Here is a 21,588-nt window from a genome sequence, read left to right as displayed (position 1 = left end):
GCAAATTCTTTAAAAAGGAGGTTTATTTACTGTGCTAGAATAGTAGCTCAGTGAATACTAATGTAGCACAAGCAAAACTTTGTCAGATACATCTCACATTTATAATGGAGAAAATAAGAATACCAATAAAGACAAAAGTTAAATTATTTTTGTTAGGAGGCGGTAGAAGGGGACAGAAGTGTACAAAACTTTTTTTTTAATATATATATTTGCACTGAAACATTTGTCACTTCGTTCTGAGCAGTACAATACCCTTTTATATTTTGTGTTCACGTTAACCTTCAAAAATGCCAATTTTGAACCCATCTTCGTGTGGACTAGATGCATTTTTTACTAAAATGGGCTTATTTTCAAGGGAATTAGTTTAATGAAATTAATAATTTTTTTCAGCAAAATGAGCCCACTTAAGTATAACACAAAATAGATTAAAAATGGTGAGTTAATTAATCTATGGCTGAATTTTTTTCTCTCTCTCTACAAAAGGTATTGTGGTATCTTCCTTGGAATGAACTATAACGGGGAATCTCACACCTCTGTCTGGATGATACTAGACTGTGCTACATTTTATTTTTGATGCTTATGGTTTTCAGATCTATTCCGTATTTAGTAAAAGCAAGAGAAGAGCCTAAAGCGAAACTCCAGAGGTGAACACAGCTAAGCTGTGCAGCATAGGTCAAAATCCACATCTGGATTCAAATGTCTCAAAGGTCCGTTCTACCTTGATTGCAGATTAAATCAATATAGGAATTGCCATACTGAATCAAACCGCTGGTCCATCTCCAAAATGTAATTACCATTACCAGCTGCTTCAGAGGCAGAACCAGGCAATAACCTGTACCCAGGGAATGTTTCTTCCTAGCCCACTCAATAGCTAGAGGCTGTCTCATGCCCTGAAGCAACAGGGTTAATCCACCTTAAACCTCTTCTATTTTTAAAGATATTATTATTGTTAAAACTCTGGATATTGTGTGTTCTGTATAAATGTCTAATCCTTTTTTGAATACTGTCAAGTACCTGAGAATTGAGCTCCACTGTCTAACTGTGTGTTGTGTGTAAAAGTATTTATTTTTATACATTTTGAATGTTCCAGTTATCAGTTTAATTAAACATCCCCTTGTTCTTGTAGAAATTTTTCATCTACCTTCTCTAAAATGCTGAATACAAGCAGTCCCAAAAGCTAGGATGTTTGGGGGCAGAGAGGGGAAGAGCAAATGCACTCAAATTAGGTACCCCCTTGATTTAAAATCAAAGGGTAACTGGTAGCATATACTCCATGAACAGCCCTGGACTTTACTGTTTGGCTTGATTTCTTTCTAGGGTATTGGTTGTTTGGTTTGTTGTTCTGGTTAGAAACTAATTTATTTTTTAATGGAATGATTTTATTTTTAATATATGTTGAAGGTGCTTAGATCTTTCAGTTATCTAGCCCACTCCAAGTCTATGCAGGTTTGTTTCCCACAGACATTTTCCAGCATTTTGTCCTGTCTGGTTTGAAAAGTCCCAAACAATGGAGTCTCTTTTGCTAAATAAATGTCATGATTCTGTGAAAAAATGCAACATTATTTTGAACATACTAAACAAGAGCTCAACAGGTCCAAATCCTTATATAGTCAGAGACCCTTGTCCCCATCTCTCCAAAAAGAAGAGTTACTCTTCCAAGGCAGCTATTCCTCATCAGCACCACATGGAGCAGAAATGTGTATTTCTCATTTAGATTAATAAAGCCTCCCTCCATGTCACGGTCCTTAGTCAATATTCCTTAATGAACCCAATCATTGCTGTAAACTCCTGGAATGCTGATCCATGAAGTGATCCTTTTCTTACATGCTGCTGTTGACTTGCCTTGGCTCCTTTACAGGCTGCTTTATCATTGATTACACCAATACTCTATTTCATACAAAAGTTTGGTAGGATGGAAATGGAAAACAAACAAAACAAACAATGTGTTGAGTGCTGCCGTCCATTTGCATTTTCCACTCTTCCCTTCCCTTCACACTCCCTCCCTGTCTTCTGTATTCACAGGCTACATGACAGGCAACTGTGTCTAGCTGTCAACTTTCATCACCAAATCCACAATGTGAAGGTTGCAAGAAAGACAGAAAATCTGTCTTATGATCAGGAAACGTACAGCATGTTGGGGTTTCCAAGCCTACCATCATTAACTTTTCTGGTTCCTCTGCTGCAACTACCATGCTGCCAATATCCATTCACAACACTTGACTGAAATTAATAGACAGTTACGACATATCCAATACACTGAATGGCACAGCAGGTACACATCCTGTCTGCAACCTTTAGCAGGCACATGTGCCGAACACATCTAAGCAGCATCTTTATTGTTGTTAGTATTATTATCGCATATTACCGCTGCTACAGCTGGTTGAAAATTAGAATTTCTGTCTCCTGAGAAACATCTAAGTTTGTTTTTGTCAGTTACTGGGGTGAAAATTTTGGGGAAAACATTTGTGGAATAGAAAATTCCAGAGAATATGGATTTGGAAGTGTCAAAATATTTTGTTTGGAGGTTTTTGGTAAAATGACACATTGTGACACTCATGCACCAAAATGTTTTGTTTTGGGCCAGTTCATCAGTGAACTGCATCTAGCTGAGGTGCTCTGGTGCTTCATGGGAGTTGCAGTTAGGGTGCCTCATGTCCCAGTGGCTTCCCATGAAAATGTCTAGAACGTCAATGTATTTGCCACAACATGCATACCGGGGAAATTATGATGGCTTTAGGAGACTATTGCAAGGAACTTGGCAGTGCTGCACTTGAGCAGAGTCCAAAAATGAAATATCATAAGGAACAATCTACAGCAGTTACCACTAAAATCTTCACAGCTGATGTTTGCAGGTAACAAATGTTGCTGAAAGGCTCTCCATAATCAGTGCAGCCTAGTGGATAGAGCACTGGACTGTGTCTCAGGGGACTTGGGCTCAATTCCTGGCTCTGCCATTGGCCTGCTGGGTGACCTTGGACAAGTCACTTCCCTTCCTTGAACCTCAGTTTCTCCCTCTGTAAAATGGGGATGATGATACTGATCCGCTCTGTAAAGTGCTGTGGCATCTACAGATGAAAAGTGCTACATAAGAACTGGATTATTAAGTACAATGAGACTGTGCAACTGTAAAATAGGCATAAGAGACAATATTTTAATGGCCACTATACTTGAATCTGCTGAATATAAAAATAGTGAGCTGACTTACAATTACATTGTGAGCTTTTCTCTACAGAACAACATAAGTAGTCTCTACTATAAAGCATTCATATTGAATGACTAATTAATATATGCAGTAGGGATGATTTTTACATTACTCATCAGTATTGCCCATGGCTAAGAACTGCATAAGCATTAATAATTAAGTATCACCCCAGCCTGCTTCCAGCCCTACCTAGCAACATGAGAAATATATTTCAAAAGTAACATTAAAGGGATTAGAGTATGGGAGAAGAAAGGGAAGGCAGTACAGATAAATACCAGTTCTTCCAGAGCTTGAATCTGTTTGAAATTCACATCTGTTCCCATATCTGAGACGGATATCAATACTAGCATTCACCTTTACAAAACCTGACTTGATTAAATATTTGGACTCCATTTTAGACATTGCCAGTACTAGAAAGGTTTAGTTCCTGAATGTGGTGTTTGCTGTGGTTTCTTTCTCGATTTTTTTCTTTCTGTTTTACAAACAGGAGCCACCTACATCTCTCACTTGGACTAGAGTTGGTCAAAGGCTAGGAAGGTGACAGATGCACTGTTGTTTACATAAAAGTCTAAGCTCTAGTTCGCTGTGACAGATGGGGTTATATTACTTGTCATTCAGAAGTATTTGCACAGCCACCAAGCATCAATGAAAATGTTTTTCAATTCCAGGTTTCATTATTTTTAGCATGAATGATTAATTCATTTGAAAAATACTTCAGAAAAGTAAATTATTAGTTGTTCTCCTGTTTTAAAAGCTTTCAGGTCATTCGGGAACAGAAATACTAACTTGTGACTTAGGCAGCCAAACACACAATATGAATAGTGGAAGCAAATGTTGTATGACCTCACATGTAAGCCTAAAGTTATTTGGGCCAAGTGTCTGGCCAGTACTTACGAATGACTGATAAATTTGAAGAAAGCCAGGATTGACTCATGAACTCTTCACAAAACTAGAAGGTCAGGCTGAGATTTCTGAAACAGTTTAAGGAAGCTTGCCTCCTGCCAAATCTCACTGAATTTCCACAGGATCCGAGCACCCAACCAGAGCCCTGCACAGGACTATTTTTTTTAAATCCCATTCCTGTCCCACCCTGCAATACCCACTCCCACCCATGCTCACAATGTTTCTTGCATTTTTATCCTGCACCCTTCTGCAAAAACCAAAGATCCCGCAAATCCCACCAGAGAGACAGATTCCCCATGCTACTTTTAAAAAAGTCAGTTAGTGTGTATATATAGACACACACACACACACACAAACAGAATTAAGACACAATTTTTACCTCCAAAAGAAAAAAAAAACACAAATCTTGCTTAAACCATGTAAAAGTATAACTCCTGTTATAATAGACATCAAATCTCTTTTTATCCCTCACTTAAATTTAAGTATCAGGGGGTAGCCGTGTTAGTCTGTATCTACAAAAACAACAAGGAGTCTGGTGGTACCTTAAAGACTAACAGATTTATTTGGGCATAAGCTTTCGTGGGTAAAAACCTCACTTCTTCGAAAGCTTATGCCCAAATAAATCTGTTAGTCTTTAAGGTGTCACCAGACTCCTCGTTGTTTTTTTAAAGTTAAGTAGTAAAACCTTTATTTAAAACAGAAAAACTTTCTTTATATTGCTGAAATTCTATTTCTGATAAACTGAGGGGAGATTTAGTGTTTTCCTGCAAATTACTGTAGTTTTCTTCCCCCACCCCCTTAATCCCACCCGCACATAGTACATTTTACTTGGATAACAAGAATATCCCAGAATTGTCATAATAAATATCAGAACAACAAATAACATTGCAAGGGATACAAACACATGCTTCAGGGCATAAACCAACTTCTAACTATTGGGGGGATTGGCGTAAGCGCCAATGTTACTGTATGACAATCCTCTGAAACAGGTGGTACTGGCTATGATCAGCAATATGTACTGGACTTGATGGCACAGTGGTCTCCATAATTCCTATATAGCTTTCAGTAGAAAGACTCAAGTGCTAGACTGCTTCATTCTTGTTTTACTACCTATAGATGAGACATAGATCCCAGATTGAGCGTCAGTCAATTGATCTCATAGATTACGAGTTCCTGAGTTCCGGAAGGTGTTCAGACACAGGCATTACCAGAGCAGAACAATGATTCATCTAGTCTGGCATCCTGGCTCCACCAGTAGCCAGTGCTGGATGCTTCTGAGGGAAGGTCACTCCCTCCTCAATAAATTTACTTACTTGTGTAATAATACACCATAGAGGTGAGTGGGAGGAGAGAATGTTTCTTGACCTCAGCTGGTGAACAGCTGACCCCAGAGCAGAAAGTGGTAAAATAACCCCGGAAATTAAATTTTACCCTAGCTAACCACACACTTTGCAGTAAGTGGCAACCAACACTGGGTATGGTTGTTTCAAACCAAACCAAATAAAAAACCAAACAAACAGAAACAAGCCCCAGCCAAGTCTAGAGAAGGTAATTTGGGGGTACTCACATCTCCTAGACCTGGGTGATAAAAACAGGGGCTTTGTCTTGGGGTCAGCCTCCCAAACAATCAGCCCCCCTCCACCAATCCGCAGGTGCGTTCACACGGTCCCTCCCAGCGCCCGGCCCCGAGCTTTGCAAAGTGTTTCTTTTCAACCTGTTCCGAGAGGAACAGCCGACCCCGAACCACTGGCGCTGAGCAGTTCCCAGCCAGTCTCGGGCTAGCACCCCCGGCAATGGGCTCCCTCCTCCGCGCTGCCTTTTCTCCTGGTCACCCCCTGTGCAGCACCGAGCGCGCCCCAGAGCAACCCGCCCCGCCACAGGACCGACATCCCTGTCCAAGGGGCAGCATCCCCTGGCTGGCTGGCTAGCGCGGGACATGGGCACGTTCCTGACTGGGGGAGGGGGCAACTCTGGTGGCCTTAACCCGCGCGCTGTCCCTCCCGGGGCACCTCACGCCCCTGGCTGCACCGCGGGGCTCGTCCCCGCGCCGAGCTTCCCTGGCTCCCAGCGCCGGCCGGCGGCGGCGAGCCAGGCGCGCAGAAGGACGCGTTACCTGGGATGGCCAGATGGGCCAGCGGGAAGGTGCTGAGGGCGGGGGCGAGGGAGCCCATCCAGTCCGCGTTGCTGCCCTCTGCCATCCTCCCGCCGCTTCGCCGGGGCTGCGTGCTCGCGGCTACCGCGGGGCTCGCCTGCTGCCAGCCATCAGCTCCCGCGGGGCCGCCCGCCCTTCGCCTCTCCCCGGGCAGCGTCCGGCTCTTGCCGCCGCGTGGGCACCAATTCCCTCAGCCGCCCTGGCTGCGCGCAGCTTGGTACCGCGCCCCCCGAGAGGGCAGAGGAGCCGGCGGACATGCCCTGCCCGCGCCTCCCCGCCTGGAGAGGGGCCCGCTCCCGGCTTATGTAACAGGTGCTCTGCTCCTCGCCGGGGTTAGGTATAAAACCGCTGGGCCCGCTGCCAGCGCCCAGCCCCGTTGGAAAACATCCTCTGGCTCTGCCCAGGGCACGCCGGGCTGCAGCTTCGAGCCCCCGCCCAGCACCAGGGAGAAGACGCGAGCAGCCCCGCTGCCCTCTGGCTGCGCAGAGATCAGATTTGCAGGACAAGTTAGAGGCGATTTGTCAAGGTCAGACTGAACGCCAGGGGAGAGATTTGCCTCCGCCCAGCAGCTGGCTCGGTTTCCGACTGCGGCAGGAGGGCCTGAGACTTGGTGGCAGCCCCCCCTCCCCTTTTTAAAAGAACCGCTTGTAGATCAACCAACAAGTACAAGCAAGGGCTTTAAGGAAGAACGGGGGGAAGTGGCCCTGACAGCACAACTTCACATCTAATAAAAACCACGTTGGTAAGAAATCTCCAAACCTAGGAAAACCTGAGACGTGAGCAGAGCGGTCCTTTGGGTGGTCATAAGAAAATGCTTTATTTGTCAATACTGCAACGGTGTGTGAATGGGGTAATTTCAATCCATCTTTTTCTTTTTGAGGGCGAGGGGAAGGGAGGGGAAATGTTTCTCAGGTACAGGCTGGCATTTCTGGTAAAAAGAAAGAACAACAAAATAACCCCTTCCTTCCACTCCCCCCAAGAATAGCCCATGATTAGGACACTCCCCAGGGGTGTGGGAGAAGGAGTTTCAAATCCCTTGTGTGCCTGATTGAGTAACACAGCCACTAGGCTAAAGAGTCAGGCTCTGTTTGGTTGTTTATATAAAGTGGAACAGCTCCAACAGGAGAGTCAGAGAAACACCAAATGGTCAATGCCACAAGGTAGGGGCTGGAATACATTCTGGGACTTATGCATCCTGAAGGACACCCTTTTGCTCTCAAAAATAATAGGGATTACACCCCTGGTCAATACCCAGTGATTAGAGCACTCACAGAGGGTAGTAGGAGGAGGGATAGAGACTCAAGCTCAGTTCCCTGACATGAAGCAGGGATTTGAGTCTGGATCTCCAACCTCTAAGGTGACCAGACAGCAAGTGTGAAAAATCAGGACAGGGCGTTGGGGGTAATAAGAGCCCATATAAGAAAAAGACCCAAAAATTGGAACTGTCTCTATAAAATCGGGACATCTGGTCACCCTAACAACCTCCCAAATGAACGGCCTAACCCTGAGCGATTGGCTATTCAGGGGTGGGTTGGTTCTTCCTCCATCTTTCATTTTTCATTACAAACTGCAAGAGGGCTTTCTTTCATCCCACTGCAGAAAGAAAAAATATTTGGAATCTCAGATTTTTGCAGGATAGAAAATCTTGCCCAGCTCTCATCATAACAAGGGAAAACAAATTACATGGTCCCATGTCAAATTGTACTTTCACTGCAGTTTCAAATAATAAAGTATTAATCCTTCTTTTAAATAGTGAAATAGATGCAGACACATTCAAGATACAAACTGAAGTGAGCATATCCATCTAGCTCATGGAAGAGCATCTGACACAGCTTCACATTGCTTTTGGAATTAAATTTCCCAATCCAGGGTAGGTATAGCCACAGGCTGCCATAATGTAAATACCTATTGATACGGACATCAGGATCAGAATCACTTACAGGTACTATATGCCAAGGGCCTTTGGTCCATCATTCACCAAAAGTTTCATCCCTTTATCATCATCCCCCTTCCCCTCGCACAGTTATTATTCTCTGAATATTCAACAATGAAACCCACTCAAACTATCTGAGGAGTCCAAAAACCTAACAGAGATGGAATAAATGTGCATAGATCAACTTACTAGGCAGGAAATAGTCCATCTCGTATAAAATTCAAATGTACTATATTCAGATATCAAACAGATACATTGGTGCATATGTGCAGTAATAGGGCTGTTTGGACTATCATTTTGTAACTTCAGGAGAATGGGAATGAATGAGGCAAGACCACACTGTCTTACACACAACAGTTATTTAATGCAGCCAGAGCCGTCACAAAGCAGTACCCACATCCTTAAGATCAGAGTTGGCTACAGGCAGCCCCACACTCAATAACATTGCCTTCCACACTTTTCATTTTCAGAGCCTCTCTCAAACCACACTCACCTGCTACACAGCTAGGCGGGGGAATGGGAAACCTATTGTTACCCGGGGTTCTTTCAACCCAAAGCTCTTGGTAACTTTTACTCTGTGCGAGGAGGTGTCAGGAAATAAATCAGGGGAGATACGACCGTCCGACCGATAGATGGCTGGCACAAACAGGACAACACAAGAGTGCTTTCACTTAAAGCTGAACTTTACTAGTCTCAAGCACTTACACACGTCTGCAACAAGATTAGTAAAACACCCCCAAACCTTGATAATTACCAAAGCTGAGTGTGGCTTTCGAGTGACACAGTGGCAGCCCATCTGCCGCTGGGGAACACAAGATGCATCCAGAGGGAGAGACCAGTCCCCAAACAAGTCCCACCTATCTCAAGCTTTTCCCCTTATTTATACATTAGTAATACAATGACATGTCCCTTAAAGAAAACTTGTCAAGTAAGCGGTTTCAAGCAAGAGGCTCCTTCTGATTATTGATTAACCAGGTGTGGGTTTTTCCAGAGTCTGCAGCTCTGAGACCCCAATAGACATTCCTGCTCTTTTAAAATGCATGTATCAGCAACTTCAACACAATTCTTATCAGGAAGGACGGGTGGTCAAGCTGCCCCTTCCGTGGCACCCCAAAACCCCCTCCCCTCCTGCCTTGGTCAAGCTGAGACTTGCTTTTAACAGCTTGCTGACTAGGCTGTCTTTAACAATAAGCCATAGTGGTTTCAGGCACTTTACTCGTTTGCCAAAATCTCCCCGTACACCTATAAGAAAAAGCACATAGCAAATCATTTTATAGAATTTCTATTGGCTTGTCCTCAGTACAGAATTTTATATGGTTACAACACAGCTGTGCAAAGTTGAATCAACTCGCATGATACTGATAAGGACTCTGAGGTCAGCATAGAGTAGGCAAACTTGTGTTTAGTATCATGCAGCACAACTAGCTGACAACACTGTCTACAGTGCCAAAGTCATGAGCAGCACTGTGCTGGCTAACTCAACTCTTCATAATTGTTTACTAACAGCATACATTTTTAATAATGAAAACAAGGCTTATATGGTCACAAAGGCCTCCATGTCCATTTCAAGCCCCGCCTCAGCCACAATAAATCTTTTCAGACTTCAAGAAAGCCTTCGTTTCTGTGGGCACAATAAAACATACCTCCAGATAACTCAGATCATAGTGCAATCAGTTAAAGTACATGCTAAATTTAAATCCTTAGCAATTTTCTTAGCAGCTGTTAATATGAGTCTGTGTTAGAGTATTGTGCTGTATAAGCCAGGTAACAAAGAAATATCTTTCTTGTTAGCCATTCCGGTTGGCTCTCTCATTTTCAGATCCAACGGAGTTCTTGCCACACATCTTAGATACCCTTCCTGGCTGTCCTCCCAGAGACTCTCTTGGGCCTGTGATAAAGCAAACTATTTCCAAAACAAGAGGCAAATCCTAAATATTGTATTATTCCTCACTGTACAAGTCATCTAAGTAGATTCTTGCTCTCCCCTCAAGAAATTATCCTTTTGTCAAATGGGAAGCAGCATAGCCTCCAGGGAACAAGCACAGTCTGGAATTCACCGATTGTTGATTCTAATGCCTTTTCTACCATCCCACTGCTGTGTGACCTCAGACAAGTCACCATTTTCTGCATCTGTATCACTGATATAGTGTGTACCTACCCAACATCATGGGAGGGAGTTGAGGTTCACTTAAAAATACTTACATAATGCTTCACATTCTCTATCTTCCAGACACTAGGCCAATCCTGCAGTTCCTCCACTTAATGCTTGTAACTTTTGAGATCTGTCACCATTTCTTCGTCGTAGTCTTACGTGTTGCCACAGAGGCTCCTAAAAAGCCTCATGTAGCCTGAATTCTGAAATCTGAACCCCAAGGATTACATTTTTTTCACTGGTGCTGGTCATGCCATCTTGGCGGTCAGCCAGGTGCCTGTCTTCTGTGAAGTACTTGCATTCTGCTTCATCTCTGCCTTTTTATATGCTTATTTATTGCTCTATGCATATTTGGAAATCTGCATAGAGATGCACATTTGGCAAATCTGACAGATTTAACTCGAGCATCTAGTCCAGATGCTCGAGCAAGTATGTTGTAGGATTTCTTTTTCTTGTTCTGTGCAAACAGCAGGAACAAAATAGAAGTCAGATCCCACAGTTCAGAGTCCCAAACTCTTCTCCTGCAAAGCTGGCTTGTAAAAATGGGCCTAATCAGGCATCAGTAGAAAGCAGGACCTTTACTTCCTGGATCAAAGTTGTGTTTTACACAACTTAGAAACTTGTTTTATATAAGTTTCACAGTGATCGTTACTATTATTTGGTCTCTTAGTAAAGTAGTGCACAACATGCCTGCTTCCCCTTACTGTTTGATTCCTCCTTCTGTCCCAATGGTAGCTGCAGCCTAAATAAAAATAAGTCATTCTTATGTAGTACATTTTAACATCTGCATGTTTTTCTGACCATTCTGCTATTGCAATGTCAATCAGCAAGGGAAACAGTTGCATGTGGAAAAAAAGCTGACCCCACACAGCGCTGCCCCACTACTGGTCAAATAATATCCAGACAGTATAGCAATAGGAATAAGCAACACTTTGGTTCCTCTTCTGCATTGGCTCAACAACAGAACTGGAACAAGATCCATCGGTATCTGGGCATGGGCTGAGCCAAAGAGGAAGTGGTGATCAAATCAGGGAGGATTCAGCAGAGTCATAGAATCATAGAATATCAGGGTTGGAAGGGACCTCAGGAGGTCATCTAGTCCAACCCCCTGCTCAATGCAGGACCAATCCCCAACTAAATCAACCCAGCCAGGGCTTTGTCAAGACTGACCTTAAAAACCTCTAAGGAGATTCCACCACCTCCCTAGGTAACCCATTCCAGTGCTTCGCCACCCTTCTAGTGAAAAAGTTTTTCCTAATATCCAGCCTAAACCTTCCCCACTGCAACTTGAGACCATTACTCCTTGTTCTGTCATCTGGTACCACTGAGAACAGTTTAGATCCATCCTCTTTGGACCCCCCCCCCCCTTTCAGGTAGTTGAAAGCAGCTATCAAATCCCCCCTCATTCTTCTCTTCTGCAGACTAAACAATCCCAGTTCCCTCAGCCTCTCCTCATAAGTCATGTGCTCCAGCCCCCTAATCATTTTTGTTGCCCTCCGCTGGACACTTTCCAATTTTTCCACACCCTTCTTGTAGTATGGGGCCCAAAACTGGACACAGTGCTCCAGATGAGGCCTCACCAATTTCGAATAGAAGGGAATGATCACATCCCTCGATCTGCTGGCAGTGCCCCTACTTATACAGCCCAAAATGCCGTTAGCCTTCTTGGCAACAAGGGCACACTGTCTACTCATATACAGCTTCTCGTTCACTGTAACCCCTAGGTCCTTTTGTGCAGAACTGCTGCCTAGCCATTCGATCCTTAGTCTGTAGCAGTGCATGGGATTCTTCTGTCCTAAGTGCAGGACTCTGCACTTGTCCTTGTTGAACCTCATCAGATTTCTTTTGGCCCAATCCTCTAATTTGTCTAGGTCCTTCTGTTGTGATGTTGTGCAGTCTATACGGTTTTATAAAAATTTAATAATTTCCAGGCTGACCTGGAAAAAGAAAAAGCTGCCCACCAGCCTGGACTTAAGAGACAAAGCAATTAAGACCCAGAAGCATGAACTGGCTGTAATGGATTGGAAGAGGTACACAGAGACATGTATTCTGGAGCTGGAAGTTGGGGTCCTGGTGACTGCTGCGGTGGGAACAAACCCCAAGGACTCTAGCTGGAAGCAAACCCAACCTGAGTTAAAGGGGGGGGATTTTGCTGGCCAGCGAAAGGTCTGTCATAGCTGGTAGCTGTGAGCCTACAGCTGGATCAGGGTCTCTTTCCCTTTTGGGGGATACAGGAGTGTCTGCCCCATAGGGGAGCCCAAAAACAAATTTTAGGTATACTGCCTCCGCCATGGTCAGCATCCAAGTCTCTGGCAGTAAGTTCAGAAGGAGGGTGTGATGTTGTCCAGTCTATATGGTTTTATAAAAAATTAATAAGTGAATATAATGTAACTGGGATATGCTTCATGCAAAAGATCTCTTGTGAGGTATCATTACAAAGCTTATAATCTTCTGAGTGTGATCATCCTATTTGTATAAATGTACCGCTCTTGTATCTGAAACTAGAAATATGAACTATAACTCTGAGGGCCTATTGTAATTATGTAAAGTGTGGGCCATTAATGGTGGTTTGGAATCTTGATGACTCCCATTAACTAGGACCATTGTCTGCAAATGGCTGTGTTTTACCTGTAAGTCTTCCTGTATACCTGTGTGCTGGCAAGTGGGTAATGAAGTCTTGCAGTGACATGTGATCATGTTACCTGAACTGGAATCCATCTTTAACCTGGTGCTTTTCCAGTGAGGGGGGTGTGGAAACCCAGAGGGACAAAGGATTCCTGCCCTGTGCAAAAGATATATAAATGGGTGGAAGAGAACAGAGGGAGGAGAGCCACCTAAGCTGGAACAAGAGTTGTACCAGGGGAAAGAATTGTGCCCAGGCCTGGAAGATGTCCAGTCTGAGGAAAAAACTTACTGAAACATCTCTGAGGGTGAGATTATCTGTATTCAGTTTGATTAGACATAGATTTGCTCATTTTATTTTATTTTGCTTGGTGACTTACTTCGTTCTGTCTGTTACTACTTGGAACCACTTAAATCCTACTTTCCGTATTTAATAAAATCACTTTTTACTTATTAATTAACTCAGAGTATGTATTAATACCTGGGGGAGCAAACAACTGTGCATATCTCTCTATCAGTGTTATAGAGGGCGAACAATTTTTGAGTTTACCCTGCATAAGCTTTATAAAGGGTAAAACAGATTTATTTGGGTTTAGACCCCCATTGGGAGTTGGACATCTGAGTGCTAAAGACAAGCACACTTCTGTGAGCTGTTTTCAGGTAAACCTGCAGCTTTGGGGGCAAGTAATTCAGACCCTGGGTCTTTGTTGGAGCAGACGGGAGTGTCTGGCTCAGCAAGATAGGGTGCTGGAGTCCTGAGCTGGCAGGGAAAACTGGACAGAGGTAGTCTTGGCACATTAGGTGGCAGCTCCCAAGGGGGTTTCTGTGATCCAACCCGTCACATCTGTATCCTATCCCTACCCTCCAGCGTATCTACGACTCCTCCCTGTTTAGTGTCATCTGCAAACTTGCTAAGGGTACAGTCCACGCCATCCTCCAGATCATTACTGAAGATATTGAACAAAACCGGCCCCAGGTCCGATCCTTGGGGCACTCTGCTTGATACCGGCTGCCAACTAAACATGGAGCCATTGATCACTACCTGTTGAGCCTGACAATCTAGCCAGCTTTCTATCCACCTTACAGTCCATTCATCCAGCCCATACTTCTTTAACTTGCTGGCAAGAAGTCAGATGTAATCTTACCCCAACTGGCACCAAATAGGAATTCTAGATTTGCACTGCCATGAAATTTAAAATCCACTGAGCCAGTGTGAATTTCTGCATGCCCCCAAGGCCTGCAATTATCACATTACAGCCTCTTGTATGCTTGCTCATACAGCACACCTGTTGTGTGTGCGTGCATATGAACACATACACTGGATTCCATCTGTATCCACAAAAAAGCTATGGCCCTGAATCAGATCTTACTCACACTGTTGTAATTCTATTCAGTGGAGTTACCCCAACATACAGCAAAATGACAGCAGAATCAGTACTTACATTACTGCAGTATTCATTCATAAATCAGGAAATGTGAACAGTAAGATTGCAGCTGTCAATTTACTCTTCCCCCTTGTCCACAGACATTAAGATATAGGGTAATATTTAGGGTACAGCTACATTTCAAGCTAGGGGTATAATTTCCAGCTCAAGGAGACACATACTCATACTAGCATGCTAAAAATAGAGTGTAGCTATAGCAGTGCAAGCAGCAGGAGGGGCTAGCTGCCCGGAGTACATGCCTAAAGTCTCAGATAGGTATGCAGCCAGGGTGGCTAGCTCCTCACGCTGCCGCAACTGCGTTCTGTTTCTGGTGTCCTAGCTTGACCAGAGCTAGCACAGATATTTCTCCTCAAGTTGTAAATCACACCTCCAGGTGTCAGCTAGTCAGTACAATTGAGTAGAAATTGGTGCAATTTCCACACCAAGGGAGAGTAAAGGAATAACAGTACAAACCAACTAACATGAGAGGCTAAGGGGAGTTAGGGTATGTCTATACTGGCAGAGCTACAGTGCCGGGAGTTACAGCGCTACTCAAAGCGCTGAAGGGAAACTGCTTTTGTGTGTTCACACTGTCAGCTGCCTATCCAATAGTGTGTTCACACTTGCGGCACTTGCAGCGGTATTCAGAGAGGTACACTCTGGGCAGCTATCCCACAGAGAACCTCTTTCTCTTTTGCCGCTAAGAGTTGTGGGAAGACGGAGGGGGTAGCGAGGAACTCGAAATGCCCATTGTGATCCTGGGAGACCCCGCCTACCCCTTAATGCTGTGGCTTATGAAGCCATACACGGGGCAACTTGACAGAAGCAAGGAGCGGTTCAACAACAGGCTTGTCTATATTACCCGCTGGATCGACTGGCAGCGATTGAGCCAGCGGGGGTCGATTTATCGTGTCTAGTCTAGACATGATAAATCGACCGCCGAGCGTTCTCCCGTCGACTCCAGTACTCCACCAGGGCAAGAGGTGCAGGCGGAGTCAATGGGAGAGCATCAGTCGTCGACTTACCACAGTGAAGACACCGTGGTAAGTAGATCTAAGTACGTTGACTTCAGCTATATTATTCACGTAGCTAAAGTTGCATAACTTAGATCAATCCTCCTCCTTCCCCTCAGCGTAGACCAGGCCAAAGTGGCTTGTCAATATGTACACCTCGGGAGTTACAATGCAGAAAGCTGCTTTACTGCACAGAAACTTGCCAGTGTAGACAGGGCCTAAGATAGACCATCTTACCACACCTCCCACACTGTTCCAGATGCCCAGAGCCCAACGTGACCTATTCCCTTGCCAAAATTGCTAGCTCCCTCCGCCCCAGAAGACTTCTAAATTTAATTGCATGTGCTCAATACAAAAACCTGCAGCAGTGACATTTATAAATTTAGGCCAGAGTTAAAAAACTAATCATCATCATCTTCCAAGGACCAGTCCTGCAAACACACTTACACATGCTTAACTTAGTCTCACTGACTTTAAGTGCTTAAAGTTAAACTCACGTTTAAGTGTTGGCAGGATTGATGCCTAAACAAACATTACTAGGGATATTGTACTGATTTGCACTAGCCATTTTTGCAGAAAGTTCAGTAAAAACCTGGATTTTTTCTTTTTTCTGTAGCTGCTATGGAATTTTCGTTCAGCTGCACTGTGTGCAACAGAAACCAGGGTGGCCTCCTGACAGAATTTATATCCAGTGTGCCACAGATTATCAGGGCTTTAGTGCTTGAATTTAGATGTACACAAAAGCTAAAAAAAGGATACCTATCCCCATTGAGCTGGCGACCCTAGACATAGGTTAGTGCCCGCAAAGGGTGGCAGTACAACTCTACATCACCAGTAAGCCAGGCAACTTAAAAGCTTAAACCTCCATTCCTCTCTCTCTCTCCGACAATTCACCCCAAATGCCTGGTGAAAAGATTAGCTTTGCAGCATACACTGAAGGTCATCAGGCTGGGGCTAATTCAGAGTAACGGGAATGTATGTTTTTCACCATTGCCTAACCAAAAAAAAGTGAATGGTTTGTACTCAAGTTTTCAGAAAAAATAATACAATAATAAGTAAATAAATAAATAATAAAAAAATGAAATAAAAGTAAAATTCACCCCCAGGTTGACACCAAGTGTGAAAAATTTAAGCCAAAAGTATGAAAAATTCAAAGTCTATCAGCTACTGAAAATAAGGGTTTCTAATGGAAGAGCTACTGCAGGGGTCAGCAACCTTTCAGAAGTGGTGTGCCGAACCTTCATTTATTCACTCTAATTTAAGGTTTCGCGTGCCAGTAATATATATTAAAGTTTTTAGAAGGTCTCTTTCTATAAGTCTGTAATATATAACTAAACTATTATTGTATGTAGAGTAAATAAGGTTTCAAAATGTTTAGAAGCTTCATTTAAAATTAAATTAAAATGCAGAGCCCCCAGACCGGTGACCAGGACCTGGGCAGTGTGAGTGCCTCTGAAAATCAGTTCGCGTGCCGAAGGCGGCACGCATGCCATAGGTTGCCTACCCCGAGCTACTGCAACCCTACCCTCATTGTTTTCTGTCACACTAACATTATAACACACATCCCATTACTCAATGAAATGAATAGCTGCTATTAGGGCTTTCAGTCATAGTTTTTCAAGATTTACATGTTAGTCCTAAATCCACAGCACTATGTTAATTCCAAATCTTTACATGCATTTATCATCAGATAATAGATCAAAAATGATTATTCAACTGGCTTCTGCATCATCCCAGTGATTTAAAGGGACACTGCTACCCTTAAAAAGAAAAAAAGCAGGATTCAGCAATTCATATAAGTATACTGAAGTCTTTTAAATTGTTCATTACCATTTTCACCACTGAGTACAATGGAATTATTATTTCATATTTAAGAATATCAGATACAGTCCTTCATAATGCATAGCAGACACCATTGATTTTTTAAAAATATTGCTTCTTCAATTACAGTAGACCAAGTTACTGTGTTCAGGCCCTGTTACATATCAAAACAGAAAAATACTGTGACTATCACAGAAACTCAATTATTTGCAAAGGCAATTGTGAATGTCAATAACAATCTTGTTTTTTTGTATAGGCACTTTTTTGTTTTTTGCATTCATGCTCTCTACTTCTATTTATTTAATTGTATTCAGTGTACATCCTTTATTTTCCTTTCTTTCAACCAAAACCTAATGTTTAGGATTCAACTACATGACAGTGCTTTCCCTTTAAATACAGGATTTACACCAGATGAGAATGTTTCCAGTTATACTTCATGCTGTGATCAGTTTCCATGGTGAAAATTAGTAAACCAACAAGACACAAAGAGGATTTTTTTTTCCCATTGGTTAAATTCTTATTAGGATGAATCTGCCTCGGAGAATCAACAACCAGAGAGAGACACCGGATGATGGAGGACTTGTGATTAAAGGCCTAATCCTATATTCTTTAAATCAACATAAAGACTGGCATTGATTTTCAAAGGCTTTGGATCAGTCCCTAAAGGAATAATTTTAAATACGGTGTGATTTTTTAAAAACTATATTAGAACATATTTCTATATCATTTAGCTAATAACATTCCTCTGCAGAACTCACAGGCAAACCTGTTCTTGGGTCATTGCCCATAAGGCTCTTGGAAGTCACAAAACTCAATGAGTGAGTCACAGTCCACATTAACTTAAGTATTTTTCCCGACCAAACACCAATTTGATTTCTCTTTTCAATGCGCCTCCTCCTGTGGTTTCAGTACACGTGACTCTTTCCAATGTCTGTTTGCTTGCTCTGATAAATGAAGGCTTAAATTCTGGAAAAGGCCTCATAAGAGATTCAGTACAATGTGCTCTTTAGGATTTGTTTAGCAAAAGTAATTTCTAAACAAAGGCTTTAAGACACTGTTGGAACAAGAAAGTGTTAGCTAAAATAGAAAGTTACTTTCTAGATCTATGTTAAGATGGGCTATTTCTTCAGGAGATAATGTTAATTAGCAGCAACCATTACACTTATTAATCCAACTCTGGGATTCTCGACCAGATTGCATTCTCCCACAAGCTGCTTCCAGGCAGCCTGAGAAAAAATAAAAGTTTAAATGATTTACAAGACAAAGAACACGTTACAAATAATAGAGGTGCCTTTTAAACGAACAATCCAAGTCTAAATTTACCTACAGTAAAAAAAGGTGCCTTTTAGATGTCACGCTGAAATCCATTTGAGAGGCATATAATTTAGAGTGATGCAGAAGGTATTAAAAGAGGATTAACACTTGTTGGGATCATTTGTACAATAGCCAGATTGTCCTCTAAGCTCTCAGCTGTCTCACACAAAAGTCCCTATCTGATCTGTGGAAACAACTGAAAGGTTTGGGAAATATATTTTTTGTGTGCTCTACATGACAGAAGGCTGGAAGGCTTCCCAACAGGTGGCTTTCAGTAATATAATGAGATCAGGGAAAAATATCTAGTCTTGTTAAGCACAGCAATGAGATACAATGGCAGTGGCCAGGGCGGCTTTAGGCACCAGCGTTCAAGGCCCTTTTTCTTTTCTTTTTTTTTGCTTGGAGCGGCAAAAAACCTGGAGCCGGCCCTGGCAGTGGCAACTGTAATGAAGGTCCAGCCGAACTCTATTAAAGTCTGGAAAGACTCCCATTGGCTTTAGTGGGTGCTGGATGAGGCCCTAAATACTGAAGATACAATCATCATAGAACCATAGAAATGTAGGACTATAGGACCTCGAGAGGTCATGAAGTCCAGCCCCCTGAATTGAGGCAGGACCAAGTAGACCATCCCCAAAAGGCACTTGTCCTACCTGTTCTTAAAAACCTCCAATCCTTATAGGTAAAAAGTTGATCCTAATAGCTAACTGAAATCTCCCTTGTTGTAGATTAAGCCCATTACTTTTTGTCCTGCCTTCAGTGGACATGGAGAACAATTAATCAAAGTTCTCCTTATAATGGTCCTTAACACATTTGAAGACTTATCAGGTCACCCCCTCACTCTTCTTTTCTAAAGACTAAACACGCCCAGGTTTTTTTTCTGCGAAGCTCAGGTTTTCTAAAACTTATCATTTTTGTTGCTCTCCTCTGGCCTCTCTCCAATTTGTCCACATCTTTCCTAACGTGTAGCACCCAGAACTGGACACAACACTCCTGTTGAGACCTCACCAATGTCAAGTGGAGTGAGACAACTACCTCCTGTGTCTTACATAGGACACTCCTGGTAATACATCCCAGAGTGATATTAGCCTTTTCCACATCTGCATCACATTGTTGACTCATTATATTTGTGATCCACTGTAACCTCCAGATCCTTTTCAGCAGTACCATCACTTAGCCAGTTCTTTCCCATTTTGTGGTTGTGCATTTGATTTTTCCTTCCTAAATGAATTACTTTGCACTTATCTTTATTGTCTCTAGCTAAACAGAGATTCTTGTCTTTTTTCTATTCTTCAAACATTCAATTTTTTTATTCTTTTGAAAGGAAGTAAACAAATACATTAACATAAATACCTAGCTGCATGGCTTAAAGTACGGTGATCTTAAACCTATGTGGCACACATTTTTTGGAAGGACAATATCTAGGGCATGACCTAGATGTACCTAAATCATATACGTACAAAAGTAAATACAGACAAATACAAGTAGCAAACTGCAACATCTAATTATTACTGTTTTTGCTGTGCAGGTTGCATTTTATAACGTATTTTTCTTTTTCAAAATGCATTCATTTTAAAGTTTTTTTTCAGCTTTTATCCTACAAGTTCCAAGATTTTGCAAGTAGTATAATTTTATAATGTAAGTATTATAAATACTTTTCACTTATAGAGCACCTTCTATCTGACAATGACATCGTTGTTTACTAACATTAGGTAAACAAGGCTTAATCCTAGAAATCCCGACTCATACTCGCATAAGTTGGAACTGGTCACAAGTCCCACTGATTGTGGCATGTGATGACCAGAGTAAGTGATGTGCAGGGCAAAATATGCAGCTGCGTAGGGCACCAGGAAATTTGGGGCACCAAATTTCCTGGTGCCCTACACTGCTGCGTGCTGCTCCAGTCCCTGCTCCGCCTCGTCCCCATTGCCCCCGCCCCTGATTCACCCCAGCCCCGCTTCTTCCCACCCCTGCTCTGCCCCAGTGCTGCCCCAACTCCACCCCTTCCCCTGAGGACTGCAGCAGGGGTTGGGTGCCCTACACTCACCGGGTGGCTGTAAGTGGAGCGACCTAGCCCCAGCTTGCTCCGTGCCTCCGGCTCCCAGCCGCGCCACCAGTGAGTGCTGGGGGGCGGTTTCCCCCCAAGCCCCAAGGCTGGGAGCCAGGGTAGCAGAGTGGAGAGGGCTGGGGCCGGGTCTCTTCACTTCCCGCCGCCCCAGGAGTGTGGGGTCTAGCCCGCCCTGCACTCACCGGGCAGTAGGAAGTGGATTGACCCGGCCCCAACCCACTCTGCTCCGCCAGCTCGTGCTGGGGGGCAATTTCCCCCTGTCCCGCAAGCCTGGCTCCTGCCCCCCCCCGCGGAGGCCTGGGGCCACACACCTCTCCATGGGGGGGCTGCGTAGGGCACCAAAATGGCTAGGGACGGCCCTGGTGATGTGATTGGGGCTGGTAATTAGATACTTCCTTTCTCCTTCTCCCCAACATTGCCTTCTCCCTCCACCCCCACAAAAGAAATATTCCTAACATGATTGGTGACTATGAGCATCTCCCTCCTCCTGAGGGTGCCCTTTGGTGTTCTACTAAAAGAGTTAGAAGCCACAAGCTCTTCCTTCCTGCTATACCTGCTGCTCAGTTGTGCTGCTGGTGAGAAAGGGGAAAGGAAAAACATCTGCCACAGAGGTTTTTTGTTAAAGCAAATAAAGACCAGAGGAGTTAACTGGTGGACCAGGGCAATGGTGATGCATGCATCCATTATGTGGCCCCTTGCCCACGTGCTTCCATTGTGAGGCAGGAACAGACCACCTAGAGCGTCAAGAAGATACTTCAGTGTCAATGCCCATTCGCTCCTTACCTCTCTCAGCTCTGCCTGCAAACATGTCAGTTCTGGGATGGCTTTGGTGATGTGGACACTTTTCCACCTAGTGGACTGAGTCTACCCAGGACATTTCATATAGGCTATTGAACAGTGATCCGACACCGACAGTCACTAACAGCCAAGTCTGAAGTGACAATTGTAACCTAGAGGTGAAATCTATAAATCCCAGAACTGACCTTC

The 21,588-nt window shown here is 43.5% G+C and overlaps 1 protein-coding gene and 1 long non-coding RNA gene across 5 annotated transcripts in view; one reads left to right on the top strand and one right to left on the bottom strand.

The window, feature by feature from the left end:
• Positions 1-6,352, bottom strand: part of PLCXD2 (phosphatidylinositol specific phospholipase C X domain containing 2) — a 33,255-nt gene extending 26,903 nt beyond the window's left edge. For both annotated transcript variants that reach the window (XM_005283613.4, XM_065574774.1), the window contains exon 1: positions 6,219-6,352. In XM_005283613.4, coding sequence (XP_005283670.1) covers positions 6,219-6,303 — 85 coding nt within the window. In that variant the 5' untranslated portion in view covers positions 6,304-6,352. The remainder of the gene's footprint in view (positions 1-6,218) is intronic.
• A 505-nt stretch (positions 6,353-6,857) lies between these two features.
• Positions 6,858-20,376, top strand: LOC122174022 (uncharacterized). 3 transcript variants are annotated; one of them, XR_010594186.1, is made up of 3 exons: positions 6,858-6,999; positions 8,011-8,127; positions 12,274-20,376. It is a non-coding gene; the product is annotated as an uncharacterized LOC122174022 (long non-coding RNA). The 3 variants fall into 3 exon arrangements; XR_006175262.2 differs by having other exon boundaries at positions 6,945-7,094; XR_010594189.1 differs by having other exon boundaries at positions 6,945-7,107.
• The last annotated feature ends 1,212 nt before the right edge of the window (positions 20,377-21,588 follow it).

Source organism: Chrysemys picta, chromosome 1 (assembly GCF_011386835.1).
Source record: "Chrysemys picta bellii isolate R12L10 chromosome 1, ASM1138683v2, whole genome shotgun sequence".
Lineage (NCBI taxonomy): Eukaryota > Metazoa > Chordata > Testudines > Emydidae > Chrysemys > Chrysemys picta.
Note: the sequence above shows the minus strand (reverse complement) of the source record. Positions and strands in the feature narration are given on the sequence as shown.